This window comes from Meles meles, chromosome 3 (genome assembly GCF_922984935.1).
Source record: "Meles meles chromosome 3, mMelMel3.1 paternal haplotype, whole genome shotgun sequence".
In the NCBI taxonomy this organism is placed as follows: domain Eukaryota; kingdom Metazoa; phylum Chordata; class Mammalia; order Carnivora; family Mustelidae; genus Meles; species Meles meles.
The window spans coordinates 173,224,685-173,246,315 of NC_060068.1; the positions used below are offsets into that span (position 1 = coordinate 173,224,685).

At 39.5% G+C, this 21,631-nt stretch overlaps 1 protein-coding gene across 1 annotated transcript in view; it reads left to right on the forward strand.

Annotated features, from left to right (window-relative positions):
- The window catches only part of DNAH5 (dynein axonemal heavy chain 5), a 273,433-nt gene that overhangs the window by 105,405 nt on the left and 146,397 nt on the right, over nucleotides 1–21,631 (forward strand). The window contains exons 23-32 of the mRNA XM_046001046.1: nucleotides 4,347–4,548; nucleotides 5,102–5,337; nucleotides 8,055–8,273; nucleotides 9,291–9,353; nucleotides 9,640–9,878; nucleotides 10,622–10,862; nucleotides 12,968–13,167; nucleotides 16,062–16,215; nucleotides 18,004–18,167; nucleotides 21,177–21,333. Of these exons, the coding sequence (XP_045857002.1) occupies nucleotides 4,347–4,548; nucleotides 5,102–5,337; nucleotides 8,055–8,273; nucleotides 9,291–9,353; nucleotides 9,640–9,878; nucleotides 10,622–10,862; nucleotides 12,968–13,167; nucleotides 16,062–16,215; nucleotides 18,004–18,167; nucleotides 21,177–21,333 (1,875 nt within the window). The remainder of the gene's footprint in view (nucleotides 1–4,346; nucleotides 4,549–5,101; nucleotides 5,338–8,054; nucleotides 8,274–9,290; nucleotides 9,354–9,639; nucleotides 9,879–10,621; nucleotides 10,863–12,967; nucleotides 13,168–16,061; nucleotides 16,216–18,003; nucleotides 18,168–21,176; nucleotides 21,334–21,631) is intronic.

Consider the following 21,631-nt stretch of genomic DNA (forward strand, 5'->3'; position numbering starts at 1 on the left):
GGAGCTTGCTTCCTCCTCTTTCTCTCTCTACCTGCCTCTCTGCCTACTTGTGATCTCTCTGTCAAATAAATAAATAAAATATTTAAAAATAAAGGTATGTCAAGAGGGCTTGATGTCAGAGCCCTGTGCTTTACCATGTGTGCCTGTGTGAGGTCAAAGGTCACAAGCTTGTCCTACACACAGCCTGGGGATTAACCACTGTGCCTTCAGGGCCGGCAGGGAGGGAAGCTAGGGAACCTGGGATGTGGTCAGCAAATGTTCGTTTTAACTTACGACTTTTCTTCCTAGATTTCAAACTGAAAAAGAGTGATTATTCCCACATTTCACATTGTGTTCTGTCTAATGCTGTAAACCTGTGTATTCACTGATTTAGTACTCATAGACCTAGTTGTTAAACAGCTTGGTACGTTTCAAAGTTGCAATTCGCTTTCGGACAATCAGTGATACCAGTAGTGACTAGTATCATTTGAAACCTAGTAAGATTTATCGTCAGTTTTTCAGATGCGTATAGTCAGGTAAATCTCATAAACCATCAGCTGAAAATTTGTGTGTGTTGCCACGTGGAAATAAGAGAATACAGAGGATAGAGCAAATAGTAGTGCTGTTGGTACAAACTTACACTCAACAGGGGTGTAAATTCAGGTTAACTTTCTCCCACCTGGTTTTCTCTCAGTTTCCCTGTTTTTATTCAGGCGAGTCGGTTCTTGTCAGAAGGGTTCAAAACCCTGAAGTCAATTTCTCCTTAAAAACAGTCTATATTCACATTACCCCCAAGACCTGTTGACTCTTTAAAAACGTCTCTCAGTATTGTGGGAATGGTTGTCACTCAGCAAATACAACTTTTCTGTTAGTCAGTTCGGAGAGAATGAGCTTCGTTTGTTTGGAAACATTTTGAAAAGCTGCCATTGCTCTAACCATGTGAAGAAATATGATTAAGTTTAATTTTAATGTGTTCCTGAGGGAACCGGAAGCTTTTACATGTATGCATTTTCAATTTTCCTTTCTTAATATATCGTTGATCCTATATTTAATTTTGCCCTAGGGACAGTGTTCACATAATTCAAGTTAACAAATATTTATCTAGTGTTTACTTTGTCAAGCTCCACAGAAATGATAAAGGTAAGTAGTCTATGATGATAAGAAACCTTCAGATATATTTTTGAGTGTTGCAGTAATCATGGAAAATACAATAAAATAAATCAATAATGAAGCTCATTACTTTCACTGAATATAAGCAGCCATGATTATGAAAATCTCAGGGTAAGTCATCGCAGTCGAAATTAGCATACTGCTGGCAACAAAATGGTTATCTTTGTGTTATTTCTGTTGCGTTGGCTTTTCTATTATATGAAGGAAGTGCAAATCTTAGGCACTTGGAATAACTCGAAGGACTTTTTCTGGATTGACGAGATGGATGAATTGCTTCCGGAAGAGTAAATGCACACTTGGTCATTGTACTAGACATGGCCATTTCCCTGCAGCCAAGGACCCCTCTGGGTGATTCTGCCTCAACCAGGGAAAATCCCACGATCACAGCCCTTTTCTTCTTGCCACAGCTGACTGGATCAGAATGTAAATCTGACCTACTTTCAGCAGATCCATAAGCCAGCCATCAACTTACAACCCTGCCTGCCTTGAAAGGATGAGCAGGACTGAACCATCGAAATAACCTTGGCAGGAAAAATAAGCAGAACAGCCGTACACATGCAGTGCAGGCAATTCTTCCTTAAAGCACCAGGTTACCTCCCCTTTCTTTTATTTTTTATTTTTTTAGAACTTTTGAAACTAAGTTTTTATTTTAATTCCAGTATTGTTAACATAGAGTGGGTACCGCCACTTTAAAAACTTCCGATTTAATAACGAGTGACACTGTGAGAAAAGATAAGTGAGAGTCTAAAACTTAGTTAGGGTATATTCTTAATATTATAAAGATTATAGAATGTTGAAAGAACTCAGGGTTCTGGATTTCTACCCATATTCAGGCATCTTTGATAATCTGTAATTCATTCACCAAGACATCATACACTTGTGAAGTCCCCATGCTATGGCACTTCTTCCTGGGTTTGCATGTCAACGTCTCAGCCCGTGCCGGGGGACTGGTTTGGTGGGGTTAAGTAGTGGCAGGCTTAGCTATGTGTATTTTCATGAGTGGGAAGTCCAGTAGCAGTTAAACCTGAAGCTGTGAGGGACATTTTGGCGGCCTCTGGGGAGTGGTGGGGTGAAGCTGCTTGGTTTTCTTACAGGTTGGTAAAATTTGCTGAAGTGATTGGGCCATTGAGAATGCTGTTGGTAATGTCATTTTTTTTTTCCAAATAATGGCATTAAAAAAAAAGATTTTATTTATTTATTTGACAGAGAGAGAGCACATGCAGGGGGAGCAGGAGAGAGAGAGGGAGATTCCCCTGCTGAGCAGAGAGCCTGATGCGGGACTCGAACCCAGGGCTCTGGGATTGTGACCTGAGCTGAAGGCAGATGCTTAACTGAGTGAGCCACCCAGGTGTCCCAATACTGGCATTTTTAATTCCATCTCAGTTGAGAAATCTTTTTCTCATGTAGATGTAACGTTGAAATTATAAGCCAGTAGGAAAAGTTGATTCCCAACAGGTATAAACATTAGCAATGAGGAGCCAAATCTTTAATTATTCATAAATAATGATTTTCTGTTATGTAAATTTGTGAGGCTAATCTGAAAAAAAATATGGCTCAATGAGAGTTAAGTTAGTTAATTGAAATTATAGGCATTTCTGCTGTAATACAATAAGTGTATTCCTGAAAATCCTCTTTTGCAAGATTGCACGTTGAATTTAACATGGATTATGAGAAAAACAGGCTTGAGGATGACCATCGAAACCAGGAAATTTTGTTAATCACTATAGTTACAAAACTATGACAATCACAGTAAAATATCCACCCATTTAATAAGGGTAGAGTAAGTAAAGAACTTCATTATCAGAAAGTGAAAGAAACTTGGTAAATGGGTGGGTTTGAGAAAGTGTTGAAGCTGCTGTTACAGATACAAGGATACGATATAGAAAGACCATGTTGGATTGTGCAAAGGATATTGTTGAAATGAAGTGGTGATCAAATTGGCCCCAAAGGAAAACATGGTGTAAGGACTGTGGCTCACAAGATTGTGCCCCTCCTTGGCTGCTGCTTTAGCTCGTACCGAACAAAGTGCTGGGAAAAATAGCATTTGATGTGACCTCTTCATCATGTTGGCCTCTTCTCTGGTTACAAAATGTGAGTGAGCCGGTTCATCTCACAGCACACTTCATAGCAAAGAGGACTGTTCATTAAAAAATGAATTTTGGGGGTGCCTGGGTGGCTCAGTGGGTTGGGCCTCCGCCTTCGGCTCGGGTCATGATTTCAGGGTCCTGGGATTGAGCCCCGCGTCGGGTTCTCTGCTCAGTGGGGAGCCTGCTTCCCCTCCTCTCTCTGCCTGCCTCTCTGCCTACTTGTGATCTTTCCCTCTGTCAAATAAATAAATAAAATCTTAAAAAAAATAAATAAAAAATGAATTTTTAAAACTTACATGCCATCCATAGTCAGTTATAAAAATAGTGGAAAAAGGTCCTGTTTACAATAATCATTTCATTGAAAAATACCTAGGAACATACATGATAAAGAGTATGTGAAGTCCCTATGAAGATTCCTGTAACAGTTAACAAGTAATTAAAAAAATTAGAATATTTGGAAATATATACTACGTTCCTGGATGGGAAGATTTAATATTGTACAGATGCCAGTCGTAATCCAATGGGTGTATACATTTTATGTGATTCCATGCAACCTTCCAGTGGAGTTTGATGCTGGATATATTCTGTTTGCCTCCCCAGACCTTACCTCTGCCCTCTGACCTTGGGGAACAGATTAATAGATTTCCATGGAGGCTTCCAATAGACTTGACGAATGAGAGAGTCATGGGGGAGGTCTGATGCTGGTGGAAGTGTGGAGGAAGAGGGAGGGGAAAGAGTGACCGCAGAGTGATTCTTCCCATAGCACCTTTGGTGTGGCATGATTTCCAACAGTGGTTTCTGAACGGAAGGCCAGCTCCAATCAAGAGGCTTTTGTCCAAGAGTCTTCATGGACTCAATTTTTCTAATTTCTAGAAACGATCCCCCTCTCCTTTTGGCTAGGAAAGCTAATAGTTTTGTCATTGCTGCTCTTGACTTACCGTGTCCATGCTGTACCTAGTTCCAGTTCTGTGGCATTTCTAACTACCCACACAGCTCACTAATTAAGGATTGTAACAGACTTGTGGGAACCAACAGCAGCTGACCAGCATTCACATATACATCCATTTCCACATCTTTCCTCTCAACACAAATCTGTTATTTGTATTCTAGGAAGTTATTACATCTATGGATTGCTTTAAACGCTACAATCATATTTGGCAAAAAGAGAAAGAAGAAATGGTTATGACGTTTATTACGAAAAACCCCTTGCTCTCTGAATTTGAATCTCAGATCCTCTATTTCCAAAAGCTAGAGCAGGAAATTAATGCTGAGCCGGAGTGTATCTGTGTGGGTGCTGTTGCTCTGTACACAGGTTGGTTCATTTTCTCTCATAAAAATTCAACAGTATTGTTCTGTCTCTTTACCAGATTAGCATTCCAGAGAATTCTAGCTATCTTTAAGATTGACTTTCCTTTTATGGTCTTTAAGTTTAAGACCAATTTGTAGATTTGTTTTTAATTCCCTTCTGCATAATTATATATTCTGCACTATTTTGAACACATTGCTGCTAAACCTTGAAAATAAATGCTAATTCAGAGAAAGAAGGTATGTATGTTGTATTTGGAATCAAAATTTACCCTTCCTTTAATAAATAATTATAAACAGTTGAGGCTTATCTCCAATGGTTTTGTTAACGTACTTTTTTCTTTAGCATTTCGAAATATGTTCCGAATTGTTGTAAGACAAACTTTATAAAATGAATGAATACATAATGAGTAGGAAAATCTGATTTTTTTTTCAGTTTAATTTTCTTATGTACTACAAGGTAAATTGCAAAGTATTTATTATTGGTGAACAACAGCACTCTGTCTTTTCTTACTGGTTTAAATTTTTCAAACTGATCTGTGGACATTTGGGTTTTGTAGCTGACTTGAAGTTCACTCTGACTACTGAGACAAAGGCCTGGATGGTTTTCATCGGCCGTCACTGTAACAAAAAATACAGGAGTGAGATGGAAAACATTTTTACACTTGTTGAAGAATTCAGTAAGAAACTGAATCGTCCGATTAAAGACCTAGATGATATTCGGATTACTATGGCGGCACTGAAAGAAATCAGGGAGCAGCAAATCTCCATTGACTTTGAAGTAGGACCTATTGAGGTAACTGATAATCATTTGCTCATTTTGGAAATATCTTCACATGTTGAGTGATATTAGCTGAAGTATTGTCTAGGTCTGGACTATAGTTACAAATGGATGTTTAACTGAAGAACAGTTTTGGTAATGACAATATCTAACTTTATAGGGTACCTTCTGTGGGTCAGTTCTGGTCCTTTATGTGACATCTAAGCGTTCTAAGTGCAGAGCCTGGGATGGGGATTTCTGCACAAGTAATCTGTTGATGCGCGCTCACAGGAAAAGGGGGTGAGAGAAACAGGAATGATGAGGTTGGGTGAGGAGTAAGGTAGCTAAGTGGGAGTGTGATATTAGCTGTAGCCTGATTTCTGCTTGATCCCATGAGGTGCTCTAGAGCATGAGTTATATCACACAGTCCTAACTTGAGGGAAGGAAGACTGCCCTTTATACCCACAAGTCAATTTGTCATTGACTGTAATTTTCCCCTGAGGAGGCTCCCACTTAGTGGAGAACAATTTTGCAGGGAAAGAAGCGCTATGATCTCCACAGACAGCACTCTAGCAGTCTGTGATAGGAATACCAGCTGGTTAACAGGACCTGGATGGAGCTGTAGGGGAGGAAAAATTCATCCTCTACCCTTCATGGTGTTCTAGCTGATTTTAGAATAAATTGACATGAGACATCATCAGGAGAAAAATCAAAGTTTTATTATTTATATGCAGAGGCCCAATGATGAAATTATTAGTAATGAAATTATTTAGTAATGAAATTACTAAAAAAATGAGCAAGACAGGCAGTTTTTATGCTTTTTAGGCAAAGAGACAATAAATCTGTGAAGAATTGACAGATCAAAGAAAACTTTGTGAACTTCAATTAGTAAGGAATTCTAAATGGCATTTGGTCTGTGGTAGTAAACCAGTAAGAAGTAACAGGGGTTGTTTACATAGTTTTTTAAGCTCTAACTGTCCTATTTTGGTGATTAGGATGTCTCTTTACCTCCTGGTTCAGAGAGAGTACATTTCACACAGAGGACTGATTTTCTGCTTTCTGGTGACAAATTGGGACGGGGTCAGAGTGTTCTTTTTGCATTAGCTGATTCTTAAGTGACTCCGCTTTAAAATAATAAATGTGGCAAAGTGGCACATTTTGGGGTAGCCTGCTTTTGGTCCCTACAGGTGCTAACAGTGTCTGTTCATGTATTTTGTATAGTCTCATTTAATCCTTACCAAACACCTACTTTAACATAAGGAAACAGAGGGTCAAAGAAGTGATGCAGATTAGTGTTACACATTACTTTGGTAGTTTTACTGTATCATATTTTCTCTTCTATATGAATATGTTTGCTCAGGAATGGTTACTGTGTTATTCTTTTTAAATGAGACCACTATGATTGTAGCATTAAAATAATTCTAGAAAAAAATATCTCTTTATCACACCATAACTTAAATGTCTGGACTTAAATTCTGATGGTGAGGATTGTATACTAGTCTTACATTTTCTGCATCCCTCTTTGAATTTTGGAAAATTTCAAATTAGTGTGAAAATGAGTCAGATGACCATGTGTTTGCACCATTGCTGTGTTGGGTCAGGAAAATCATATGGTCCTCTGTGCCCTTTTTGGGAATTGAAACATAAGGTAAAGAGTCCCTGCTTTAGGTAGAACCAGGAGCATTGCTGGGGGTTTGAAGGGGAAGCAAAGTAACTGACACCTCTGTTTGCCCCTCTCTGTGAATTCGGACAGAACTATAGTCAAGTCAAGATCAAACAAACAACTGTCATCAAGATCAAAATACAATCTTTATTCCTGATAGAATTATTTGGAAGAAGATGTGACTTACTTAGTGTACAACTTCCATATTCCCATTACCACCCAAATCCACACACATGCACAATGGGCTTGTGAACATTATATCAACAGAATTGAAGAAACTCCCACATCAGAGGCAGAATTGGAAAGCTGCAGGCCTCTCTGTTACCCTGCTTTACTTTAAGGGTCCTAAGGTGCAGACCATGGGGATGCATTCAAGGAACAAGAAGAAAGAGGGAGAAAGGCACTGGGCTAGGTTTGTCCAAATCAACAGTCTCTTCCCCAAATTAATGCTTAGCTCTTCATTCCACCTGTATGGGGAGAACTAATGGTGGGAGAGTAGGGCAGGGATATTTAGGGAAAACCCTTTCTCATGAAAACCAGTTTTTATCTTTTACCAAGAGAGTAGTTTAGGGTTTTGCATCTTGAGGGCAATGACTTGGCTCAGGCTTTGATGCACAAGTTCCTTCTTTTGTCTTAATATTGGAACCTCTTGCCAACACAATGAAATGGGATAGAGTTAAAGCCCTGATTTATTTTATTATCCTCATATTAGCAGTTAGATTAATTTATATTTTTTATTTACTTGGTATAATTTTGAAATCTTGAAATACAGTTTAGGGGCCTAAGTAAAAATACCTTTTACTTGTATAATGATTTATAGTTTTTATGGTGTTCAAAATTCATTTAAATTGCTCTTTTTTGATATTTGCAAAAATCCTGTGAGGCAGTCAGGGAATTCTCCCATTTTGCAGGTGAGGAAACAAGCTTAGGAGCTCAGTTGCTCATTTCAGCTTTTATCATTTGCAAGAGGAATTGAAGAACTTTTGGGGCAGTTTTCCAAGCATTCTGGTCTTTTCCATTTTAATGTTTTAAATGAGCGTGTGTGTGTGCATCCGACTGGCAGAAATTAAATTTTCCTTCTTCTGTGTAGGAATCCTATGCCCTGCTTAACAAATATGGGCTTCTGATAGCAAAGGAAGAGATGGACAAAGTTGATACTCTGCGTTATTCTTGGGAGAAGCTTCTGGCACGTGCCAGAGAAGTTCAGAATGAATTAGTCTCACTGCAGCCTGGTTTCAGGAAGGAACTTATCAGCACCGTGGAGGTCTTCCTCCAGGACTGTCACCAGTTCTACTTGGACTATGATTTGGTACAACTCCAGCTTTTTCTGTTTGTATTTTTGGGGAAGAGTGAACAGAGCATGAAAAATGTTCAAAGATTTATGTCAAGTTTAATGAAATTCCCCAGGAGTGGGAATTTTGTTTTAATGAGAGCAATCTAAGAAATGAGAATTTTAAAAGTGCTGTCCATGTTATATCATTGGTCTGTTCCTGAGGTTGTCTGATAACTTTCTAAACTTGTGTGGGCAAATACTATTCACATATAGTTAAAACAGACCTATAGCTTTCCTTGGTTCTGCACATACTGCAGAGTTCCATGCATGTGCCAGGCACTGTCCTTGGTGCTGAAGACAGTGCACAAGGCAGATGGAGTTCATGTTTTAGTCATTCAAGAGTTTCAGTGCCAACTCTCCTACTGGGAATATGCTGTATAATAAGACACATTTCTAGCCAATTATAATATACTACAGAAAGGAAATATGTAGAGTAAAGGGTACAATTTGTGCCTACTATATAGGAAAAACACACCAAACCACAAAGTTGGTGGAGTTATGAGATTGGATCCATGAACTAACTTCATGGATGAAGAAGTGCAGAAGTCCACCCATTGTAGATGTTTAATGTAGGAAAACCTGTTGGGAATGTTAAGGTTATAGGTCACTTTGCAAATAGATATGAGAACCGTTAAAACACATTAGGGTTTTAGTTGAAAACCAGACATATGGGCTTCTTATCGAGTGCTTATTGACATTTCTTTGCCTGTGTCTCCTAAGAAATGAATAGTACTAGTTTTTAATTTTCAAAATTTCTTGAAATTTAGAGTTTGTGGTATTTGTTGTGGTATTATTTAGAAGTTGTGATTTTTTTAGACTTGAAAATATTTTCAAATGAGACACTTTCCTGAGTCCTTTTCTACAATTAAAAAATGAAGTTTCCTGTCATTGATGTGACATGCATGAAAGCTAGCTGTCATACACAAATACTTTGAGCTCATAAAACCCATAGGCAACACTTCATTCTATTTTATATTTAACTTTTTGTTTCAGAATGGTCCAATGGCCAGTGGCTTGAAACCCCAGGAAGCCAGTGATAGGCTTATCATGTTTCAGGTAATCTTTTTCGTTTCTATGACCTTCTAAACAACCAAAACCTTAAGGTGTTTTGGACACATACATCCCCCCCCCTTAATACAGAAAGGTCTATTGTAGAATATCTTTAAAAATGTGATTTGGGATGATTATAATTGGAGTTAGTTTTTATGTAATTAGCTATAGTTATTCTTACTTGTCTGTGCTCAGAGATCATACATGTTTGCTTCTTTGCCAAGATTTTGAAATTTACATGTTTATTCATGTGTCAGTCATCTCGATGAGTTTCCTCTTATGTTTTCTTTAGAATCAATTTGATAATATCTATCGGAAGTACACCACCTATACTGGAGGAGAGGAGCTTTTTGGGCTGCCGGTTACTCAGTATCCTCAGCTTCTTGAAATAAAGAAGCAATTAAATCTTCTACAGAAAATATATACTCTATACAACACCGTCATAGAAACTGTAAATAGCTATCATGATATCCTTTGGTCAGAAGTGAATATTGAAAAAATCAACAATGAACTTTCAGAGTTCCAGAACAGGTGAGAAATTAAATGTTTAGCACGCCCAGAGTTATTGAATCTCAAATGCTTTCTTTTTTGATAGGCTGTCAAGTTCTCTTCTCACCCCAGATGTTTTGCAGGCCCATCTCGTGCTGCCTTGCTGTTGTCTGTTGACATCACCCCTGTCAGACACTATTTATTAATTACCCCTGTGTGTGCGTGGTGAGACAAGCACATCCTTTAAACCTGGATGAATCTGGTCAAGGGCTTTTCTGCATCTTGGAGGGAGATGATCTCTATTTATGTTATACTTAACAACATTTGAAGTTTATGTGAGATGACTTCCTATAATAAAAACAGGAGCCCTCTGATTTGTCTTTATTCTTTTAAGTGTTGAACCCAGCGAAAATAGAGGGTTATTTGTTACATTTTTTGGTTGACAGCCTGATACACTCTGTTGTGCTTTGTACTTAGAAGGCTCTTAATACCTGTTAGTAGAATTGAGTTGAATTGGAGTCACCTCTATCCTTTAAAATAATGGCTTTTTTTTTTCTAGTTAATTTTTATGAGGAAGTTGAAAAAAATCTTTCCTTATTGGGAGGAATAATCTTCTATGATGTATAAGTTTGTTATATTAACAGATATCCTCTTAGTCATAAGATTTGAAAATGTGGTAAATACTCAAAATGACAGTTTTTGATAGAAATGCTTGGAGAGAGTCTTGGATGAGATACAGCCAGGCTCATCTTTGAATGACTGCTCATGGTGACTTCACTTTGCAGGTGTCGGAAGCTGCCCCGAGCCTTGAAGGACTGGCAGGCTTTCTTGGATCTGAAGAAGACCATTGATGATTTCAGTGAATGTTGCCCACTCCTGGAGCACATGGCCAGTAAGGCTATGATGGAGAGGCACTGGAAAAGGATAGCTGCTCTCACTGGGCATAGTCTAGATGTGGGGAATGAAGCCTTTAAATTAAGAAATATCATGGAGGCACCTCTTCTGAAATACAAGGAGGAAATAGAGGTACAGTTGATAGAAAGCATGATGCAGTGGGGGGATTAAAAGGTCCTGTAGGATTTATTTTGATAGTATTCCTACATTACAGAATGTTGGATCAGTAAACCATATTAAGTCAATTAAAATGCTTTTCAGTGCATTCAGCTCTTCATTCCTTCAACAAATGTTTACATGACAGGTTCTGTGTTAAGTGCTGGGAACATAAGGATGCATTCCTGCTTTCATAGATCATTAAATAATTTGTGTAGTGAAATCATTACCCAAATAAAGGTATAGTTACAAGATGTGGTAAATACCATTGAAGTAAAAGTATCTGCACTAGGACAGCCTATAATAATAAGCTTAACCTCTTTGGGGGTGGGGGGTGATAAAGTAGGGAATGTTGGGGTGCATATCCATGACTGCTGGGGAGTATGTGTCCATGTGCTTGTGTGGTAGGGCAGGGAGAGGTTTGGAAAGTGCCAGAAGTCAGTGTCAGGCAGGTGAGGCAGCATGTGTAAAATGTCTGAGGTGTGTTTGAGAAACCAGAGGAAAGCCAGCATAATGAAGGTGTGTTACCAGTTTTGGTCTTTGGACCAATGGGGAGCCATCTGGGAGACATATTTTGAGCAGAGATGGCATGGTTGGGTTTGCATTTTGTAAAGATCGCTATAGTAAATGCATGGAGAAAGGATTGAGGGAGGGCCAGTGGGAATGATGGGACAGTCAACTGAGGGTTATAAGAATATCTCAGACAGGAGATAATGGTATCTTGGACGAGAGGGCAGGTAGTGAAGCTGGAGAGGAGAGAGAAGATTGAGAAGATCTTTAGAAGGCAAATCTGGGTAGAATTTGGTGAGGGGGGGAACATGGTAGGAGAAAAAAGGTTAAGGAGGGACCCTAGATTTCCTGCTGAGAAATCTCACTGGATGAATGTGCTAATCAGTGAGATGGGGAATTATTGGAATGGAATCAGTTGGATGACAAGGTGCAAAGAACTTAGGGCATAAATTTGATATTTTACAGACAGTGTTTGGGATTCTCTTGATAGATCGAAGTACAGAGGCCCAGTCAGCAAATGGATATGGGTCTTATATGGAGACACAAAAGGTTACAGGCTATGGGCATAGATGAGCTCACCCAGAGAGGGAGTGCAGCATGACAGGAGAAGAGGGCAAGGACAGGGTTTGACTCATAATCCAGAAATAAATGTGGCTGCAGAGGAGTCTGGGATAGTCAGGTTTCTGTTAATTCCTCCTCTCATACTGCATCGATTTGGCTCTAGAGTTAAATCAGATACACAGTAAACTTTGAGTCTTTGACTAGAGTTTCAAAATTTAAAAGGTTTTTACATGATCTGTTTTTATCCAAATGGAGAGATAATTGACATATAACATCGTATAAGTTTAAGGTATATCATGTATTGAGTAGATACACTCATATTGCTGCATGACTGTCACTGTGGGTTAGCTAACACCTCTGCTCGCCACATAGTTACCATTTCGTCTAGCAGTGGTAGCAGTTAAGCTCTAGTCTATTAGGAAGATTAATATTTGCAATATAGTTTTATTCTCTATAATCCCTATCCTGTGTATTGGATCTCCAGGCCTTATTCATCTACTGGTTGCAAGTGTGTACCCTTAAACATCTGCCCTATTGCCGCTCCCCCAGCCTCTGGTAACTACCATTCCCCTTGGTTCTTTTTTGAGTTTGGTGTTTTCAGATTCCACATGTAAGGGATATCATAGAGTATTTGTCTCTGTCTGACTTATCTCAGCCTAATGCCCTCAAGTTCTGTCCACGTTGTTGCCAGTGGCAGGATGTCCTTTCTCATGGCTGAATAGCATTCCGTTGTTGCATGTCTTTTCTGTCATCTTTCTTTCTGGTAGAGTTTGATGGGAAGTTTTCCAACTTAAGGTTCTGTTGTTTAGTAATAGCTCCATCTTCGTCTCTTTCCCTAATTGTATATCTTCATACACATGCACCATTTCTTATATTGCATTTTATAGCTGGAAAAAAAGTATAGGAATGTACGAGGCAAATAGTGAGGTCAGGACCTTTGCTGAATCTGGACTGTTGACGAAGGATGTGTGACTTTCGTGTGATCCAACGAGAGCTTGCAATTTTAATAGGACATCTGCATCAGTGCAGTGAAGGAGAGGGACATTGAGCAGAAGCTGAAGCAGGTGATGAACGAGTGGGACAGCAAAGCATTCACCTTTGGTAGCTTTAAAGCCCGTGGAGAGCTCCTCTTACGGGGAGACAGCACCTCAGAAATCATCGCCAGCATGGAGGACAGCTTGATGTTGCTGGGCTCCCTACTGAGCAACAGGTAAGAAATCCATCCGTCTTTCCCCTGAGATTCAGGAAACACTGGAACGAACATTTTTTTTTTTTAAAGATTTTATTTATTTATTTGACAGAGAGAGATCACAAGTAGGCAGAGAGGCAGGCAGAGAGAGTGAGAGGGAAGCAGGCTCCCCGCCAAGCAGAGAGCTCGATGCGGGACTCGATCCCAGGACCCTGAGATCATGAACTGAGCCGAAGGCAGCGGCTTAAACCACTGAGCCACCCAGGCGCCCTGGAATGAACATTTTTAAGGGAAATTCATTTTTAAGACGCATATCATTTAAATGTTAATCCCCATATCATTTAAATGTTAAACATCCTTGTTGTAATTTTCGCCTCTGCCCCAGCACGTATAATCCTGTTTTTATTACATTATCCCCTGTTTGTGCGATGTGTCTGAGACTGTCAACTGTACAAAATAACACAACATGTAATTAGCCATTCGGATCTTGCAGAACGTTTCAGCTTTGCTGCTGACAGGCCTCGCTGCACAGCTGACAGCTCGACCGGCTCCGGAGTCCAGGGGAAATTAGGCTGAGTTTCAGAATAATCATCTACTTGGGAAATCATTGTGCCAACATATGTGGACTAGAAACTCTTAGTTGTGTCCATACTTTAATGAGATGACAGATTAAGATGGAGAAGGGATTTAATTCATAAAGAGAAGTGAAACAGCGCAGTCAGATACTAGTCTAACACTTCTACCTGACACTTCCCAGCAAAGCCTTCACACTTTGGACACAGGAGCGTTAGACTCATGAACTGAACATTTCTTTGGTTCATTGCTTGCCTTGGCTCTTTCAGAAATAATTTCTTGTTCTCCAGCATCTTCTCAAATCTTTGGTGATAGGATATCATGTGGGTATCTTTGAGATATGAGTTTTTGCATTCTTTCTTTCAAATACCACTCTACTCTGTGTACATATGTGTTTTAATGTAAGGGTTAATAACCCCTTAATACTGCTTGCATAAAAATTTCTCTCCTTCATATTTACTTGGTGACTTGAGTGTTTGAAGTGAGTAATCTGGAATATACAATTAGATCTTAGAGATTTAGACCACTGGCAATCTTGACTCTGAACTGCTCAGGATTTGAGGGTTTTAATGAATTTGGTTGTGATTCATACCGAAGTAGGATAAAGGATAGATGGAAAATAACACTCCTTAGGGAGGTAGAAAATGTAGACTTATAAATTAAGTAAAAATTATGTATGTTAAGTATCGGTCAACTCTCTTTACAATGACATTGAATTCACAGACAAGAGTTGTGTGAGGAACACATATTCAGTACAAGTTTGTTGAACATCTACTATGTGCCCTGTGCTCTTCTAAGTGCTATGGAAAGAAGAGTGAATAAATCAAAGACCTCTGTTGCTGTGGAACTGCATTCTAGTGAAAAACATAAATACCACCCCCCGAAAATGTGCAAGAATATTAAAACAGTTTACTTAACAATTAAGACTATGGGAGTGAAAATTTCATTCATGAATATGACTCATATTTGAGAAGACTTCAAGTCCATAGCCTGTTGGAATAGGGGTGTCAATAAGGGAGAAGAAGAGGGAGAACAGTAATAGGCAGTGGAATCATTTAGAATTTTATCTGCGAATAATAGAGGCATCACATACAACATTATGTGTGTCAGACTGAGGTTTGTGTGTCTCTCACATAAAGGAATCTCTAAAGTTGATGAGAAGCTCCACCTCATCATCAGGGACCTAGGCCTTGTCTGGCTTCCTTTTCTGTCTTGTCCAAGAGTGGTCCTTCTCTACCGTAATTCCCCTTCTGTCCCGTGCTGCTACTGCTCATCCAGGAGATTGGTTCTCAGAGTTGGCTATAAGCTGGACACACCTAGGGAACTCACATCCCAGTGCCTGGGCCACATCTCAGACCAGTGGAATCAGAGTCTCCAGGAGGTGGGGTCTGGGAGGGCATGAGTAGTTTTTAAGGTCTGCTGGATGATCCCAGACTGCAGCCAAGGTTAAGAACTACTGATGTGGAACTTAGTCCTGGGACTGCACGCTGCTGCAGAGGAGGCTGGGAAATTCAGTACTGTAACTGGGCAGTTCTGTGTCCAGGGAGAAATGGAGTTCTCTATCCAAAGAGAAGGAGACAAGACATTGCAAGACCATGTCAGTTTCTGTCTCAAGGAAGGAAAAGGGGAGCTATAGGTTAACTATAAAAAGTGGCTTTCAGAGTGTACACGTACAGATGTGTAAGCCCTAACACATGCACACTTGCGTGTGCACACACACACGCAATCATGAGTGGGTGGATATGAATGAGTGGGAAGTTGGAAAGAGACCCAGAAAAGGGGAGACTAGAGAGATCGCAGAGGTTGTCATATTTGAAAATTGAATTTGTTGTTTGGTTTCCACCAGTGTCTCTGTAATTACTCCATTTTATATGAAAAACCAGAGTTCCTGGAATAAGCACAGAAGGTCAGCAGAAAGAACATTATGCTCTTGACTGTAGCAACACTGACTCGAATTTTATTTCTCTAGAAGTTGGGTGGAGTCAAGTCTAAGTTGCTAACAAGTTGAGCAATGTCCAATAAATAGTGATGAATTCGTCACTTGGTAGCATCATTTTAGAAGCCAGGAACAGGGAGCAGCTGGCTGGCTCAATCTGAAGAGCATGCGACTCTTGATCTCAGAGTTGTGAGTTCAAGCCCCACGTTGGATGTAGAGATTACGTAAATAAATAAAACTTAAAAAAAAAAAAAAGCCAGCAACATAAAGTCCTAAAGAAGTGGGTAAAAATTAGGATAAAACAAATCTTTCAGTTAGAAAACTACAACAATAAAAAGAAAATACTTAAAAAACAAACAAACAAACACAAAACCCACCCAAATGCTGAACATCTTTTCCATTTTAGGTACAATATGCCATTCAAGGCCCAGATTCAAAAGTGGGTGCAATGCCTTTCCAACTCAACAGACATCATTGAGAACTGGATGATGGTACAGAACTTGTGGATTTACCTAGAAGCTGTCTTTGTCGGAGGAGATATTGCTAAGCAGCTGCCCAAGGTTTGAATATTGTCCTCAGGATTTCATCAGAGCTTTAGCTTAGAGAATTGTCCACTAACTAATAATTCCTTTAAAAGTGCAATAATATCTCAACCTCTCTTGAGCCACACCCCCCTTCAATCTTTTTGTTGTTGCCTTTGAACTGTTTTTTAAAGAGCAATTGTGAAGAAGAAGGGATGCGATTGCTAGATGACTGGGCCATTTTGTAGGAAGCGGAGGGTTAAGAAAACAAAGGACAGATGCCGGCATAATTGATACGTTTCTTCAGGTAATTTGAAGGTAGAATTTGGAACAGTGTAGAATTATGGAATTGTTATCTCGACAATGGTAGGATAATTTCTTCTGCTATTACTGACAGTTTAAAACAACCATGCTGAACGGTGTACCCAATTATATCTGCACTGGAAAACTGGGGGGTAGAAACAGGCAGGAAAAATCTCTAGAACAAAAAAAAGACTTCTCAGGATTGTGGATCATGTTTCTGTCACCACATTAAATCTTCTCACGGGGATGATGGAGGGTAGTATTTTGAGATTTTTATTTAAAAAAAAAACATTTCTACCAAATCTCAAGGATTCTTATTCAATTACCTTAAATTGTTCGCAAAATTGCAATGTTTTAATGATATGCTTGGGTTTTAGAAGCACGATTTTGTTGAGCGCTCTCTGTGCTTGGCCTTCCTACTTTTCCCTGTGACGAGTTTTCAATGTCATTATAGAGGACAGATCTGTTGGCCTATGTATTTTTTACCTACCAGTGAAATGTTTTCGCACACTGAAATGTTAAGTATTTATATTTATTTTTGTTTTTATATTTGGGCATGAGTTTCTTCTTGCTGGGTGGAGGTGAATCTCAAATTGGACTTAATAGTAGAAACTTGTCACATACAATATTGAAGGAACTGGGTGGGGTGTCTGGGTCTTCTATTCGACATTACATGCTTATTGGTAAATTATAGAAAGTTTTAGGGAAGAAAAAATTATTTCTACTCTCTCAAAGTAATCTCTGCATTTTCCACTTTTTTCTTCTGAAAAAAAATCTACGTTTAAAAATTTTATAGCATTAGGGTTATACTGTAATTTTGTTTTATTTATTTATTTATTTATTTTTAAAGATTTATTTATTTGAGAGATAGAGTGCACACAGATGGGGAGGGGCAGAGGGAGTCTTTTTTTTTTTTTTTTTAAAGACTTTATTTATTTGAGAGAGAGAGAGAGCAAGAGAGGGGTTAGGGGTAGAGGAAGAGGGAGAAGCAGATTCCCTGCTAAACAGGGAGCCTGATGTGGGGCTTGATGTGAGGCTCGATCTGGGGCTTGATCCCAGGACTCTGAGATCATGACCTGAGCTGAAACCAAGAGTCAGAAGCTTAACTGACTAAGCCACCCAGGCATCCCCTAATTTTGTATCTTATTTTTAAATGTTTGCCTTGTTTCCTAGATATACAAACAATTCAGTGTTCACAATAGAAAAGTTGAAAAACATAAAATTCACTTTATTTAGAGATAACTGTCAAAAATGCCTGGGAGTTTCCCTCCCAGGCTGTCTTATATTGTATTTTCATTTCTGTATCTGTCTTCTTTTAGTTAACATAATGGGGGTATCTTCTTTAAGGAAGGGGCTGGGATGGTGCAGACAGAGAGTTGAAATAGAACACAAGGGACATTTCAGGCATGTACAGTTGGGCTGTCCAGACTGGTCAGGAATCTGGTCTCAGTGGAAGGTCTGTGAGATGCTCTGACCTTGAGCTCACAGATGTGTCCAAGCGTGTGTTGTTACCTCATTCTGTAGGAAGCCAAGCGCTTTTCCAATATCGATAAATCTTGGGTGAAGATTATGACTCGGGCCCATGAAATGCCAAATGTCATTCAGTGTTGTGTTGGGGATGAGACCATGGGGCAGCTGTTACCACACTTGCTGGACCAGTTGGAGATGTGCCAGAAATCCCTCACCGGGTAAGTTAATTGGCCCTGGGAAACCTGCCTTAGCATCCTAGAGATGAACAGGACCAGAGGGACTAGATAGCATTAGGGACATTGATTTTCTTTTGCTGAAACTTAGTTCATGTCTGATGTTGTTGTACAGATAAAACTGGCGGCTGCACCTCATGTTTTGGAATAATGGGACTTAGGGCTTCTTCCATTACGGGGTCAAGATCTTGCAAACATGCTCAGGAAGCTTTTGCTTTTTAAAATTAATACACCTACTTTTCCAGTTTCGTCTTGTAAGAACATCTGAAGAGACAAAATATTTCATTATATGCAACCAAGAACAATATGAACAGTGTAATACACACACGTAGTCAAGATTATATAGAAATGAGGCTTCATACATCTGTGGTGTACACACACCACACACACACACACACACACACACACACACACACACACACGTATAGGAAGCAGGTTGGGTGAATCCCAGGAGCAACAGATATTTTTCTTTTCCTTTGGCTAGTCAAGATCAAGTCACGTGAGCAGAAATATGTTAAATAGTAATATTGTAAAAACAGTTAACTACACATGCTTTCATTTATAATTTATTCTTACTGAAGTATAGTTGACACAACATTACACTAGTTTTAATATACAACAAAACTACTTGCAAGCAAATCCTCCAAAATAGATTTTTTTTAGAAAAAATAGACTCTTGGGTATGAATGATTTGATACATTTTATGAAATTGTTGAATGAAAGCAAGTGACTGTTGAAAGACATTTGATGAAAGGACTTTTGTTTTCGAGTGATCATGTACCATTCTTTTTAACCATAATGATTAGCACGACCAGCCGTGTTGCAGCACCTGGAAAGGTTCTTGGCTGGAGACCTAGCTTGATGGCCACGCAGTCTACCACCAGACGCAGGCCAGAGGGAAAGAAGAAAAGGATTAGAAAGCTTCCATGCTCTCAGAGCTCTTCATGTTGGAAAGGCTGAGGGGCACGAATCACTAGGACATCATGCAGGACTCAGTTGCCCCTGAGAAGCTTGCTGAGGAGTCATATCCCTGGTCTTTCTGCAGCTGAATTTGTTGCTTTTCTTTGCTTCCTCCTCTCCCAACCCTCCATTGTACATACACACTCATGCACGCAAACACACTCCTTTTTTCCTCTTTTCTTTTTCATTCTTTTTAAAATTGCGATCTATCTCTTTGACATTGTTTTGTAACTCCTTGGAGGAATAAGTCCACTCTGAAATTATTCATAGTTTTTACTGAGCTTTTCATGACTTTTGGTTCCCTAAGGGTTATAGGCCAAAGCACATAGTCCTTGTATAAACACTGGAGTATTAATGTTTACACAAAAGAACACTCTTCCCAGCTGATGAGGGTGTGCAGCAATTAGAAGGGACTTCTGACAGGTCCGGAATAAATTGTCTTGTCTACTCTGTCACAGAGGTTTGGTCGTCACGTACCATGTGCCTCTTTTCAGCCTTGTCTCACGGAGAGACATTACCTGATTCCTCATCAGAATCAGACTAGGTTACTGTGAAGGGTACAACAAGTAAGGGGGACGAATTGGTAAGAATGTTTTTACTCTTACCAATAAGAATAAAGAATAAGGAATTCCCAATTCTCAATAAAGAGTAAAGATTAAGCTTCTACGAATAAGATAGATTGGGATATTTAAAATAAAATTGGCCTGTTAGAGTAAGGAAAGAAAAGTTAAAACAAACAACATAAAACACTCTGAGCATAAAAGTAAGACTTTAGGAAAATGAGGAGTATGGAAACAGAGACTCTTGGGTGGTCTTATTCTGTCCCCTCTCTGAGGCCAGACTTTGTATTTTTTTTCACATGCCCGAAGTAAATAAATCCAGATTGCCAAAACGGTCTCTTTTACCGAGTATTTCATGAGCGTTGAGGAGTAAGATTACATTGCATACAAAGCTTGTCCATTTCTGTCGCTTTAGAGGCACCTCACTTCCACAGTCTACCCTTCTGTCTCCTTCCTTTCTTTGCTTCCTTCAGCCTGTGAAAAAAGTCCTCTCTTTTGTCTTAAGGAGTTTAGCTCCTGCCCTCATGCTGGGCCTCCCACCCAATGACACACAGGTCTAGCATTAGACTAAGTGTAGCCGGCCAAGCGTGGTCTAGAGGGTGCAGCTGGCTTGGCTTCTGGTCTGCACCGTCCTTAGTAAAAACTCTACCTTCCTATGAAGGGACTCTGCCTATATGCGCTAAGAACATTTCCCCCATGATTTTACACAGGAATGAAACAATAATACACATGACAAGGAAGGAACAGAAATTTTAAAAAAAAAGGTAAAAGTTTAAAAAGGATTTCTGGTAAGATTTTACAATGTAAGGAATTACAATGAAAACTGCAATAATTATATGGAAGTATGCAAGGAAATGAAGTTACAGTGGTACTGATATGAAAATAACAGAAAAATTATATCCATAGTGTAAGGGGTCGCCATAAAATAAATAGAGAAATGAAAGCACAGTTGAAAGCAGAGCAATGACGGGAACATTTGCCGGGTTTCAGTACATCCTGGAGCAGAGAGCAAACCCAGAACCTCTTCACATGGTTTATTCAGAGCTGGATTTTACTTCTGCTTGGTGATAGATTCATTGTATTCTTTAAGATGCAATCCAAGAATGAGACGCAGCCTTTCGCTGACACAGCACTGTGCTTGCAAACAAATCTAACCCCCCCCACCCCCCCAGACTCCCGGTGTGTAATTGCTCCCGTCCTCCACCAAGAAAGTACAGTTTTCCAGATGAAGTCAAATGTATGCCTTACCCTTGTAAAAACTGAAGAAATTCACCTATCAATCCTGTAAAAAAAAAATTTCTCGTCCAAATATGGAATGTTACTTGGCAAGAGGAGGAATAAAACAAAACAAGACATTGAATGGTATATGGGAAAATGAGATTGTCTCAAGATCTTTCCCCACCCAGATTAATTTATTTCTAGAAAGGCCTGCTGTGTGTGCTTATACAGTATCTCTTTGGCTCTCCCCACACAGGTACTTGGAGAAAAAACGGCTGTGTTTTCCTCGGTTTTTCTTCGTCTCAGACCCTGCGCTCTTGGAGATCCTGGGGCAGGCGTCAGACACACACACTATACAGGCCCATTTGCTGAACGTGTTCGACAACATCAAAACCGTCAAGTTCCACGAAAAGGTTCTCCTACTTCGAACTTCTGGCCAACACTTGCCATTTCTTATACTTTCACTGTCTTTATGAAGTAGCTCTCTTGTCGGTACAAAGGGTGACTTCCCTGTCTGTTCGCGCTCTCAGCCCGTGATGAAAAGCGAACTTTTGGGCCCCACTTGCCTTCAGAGCTGTGTGATTTCTTAATCTCCAAAGTGTAAATTTGAGTAACAACTAGTTTGAACATGATTAGGAATGCACTATATGTAACAGTCACGGTTTTGCGTGCCAAGCTAGGTGTTTAGAAATTCGACAAACCAAGAAAGCA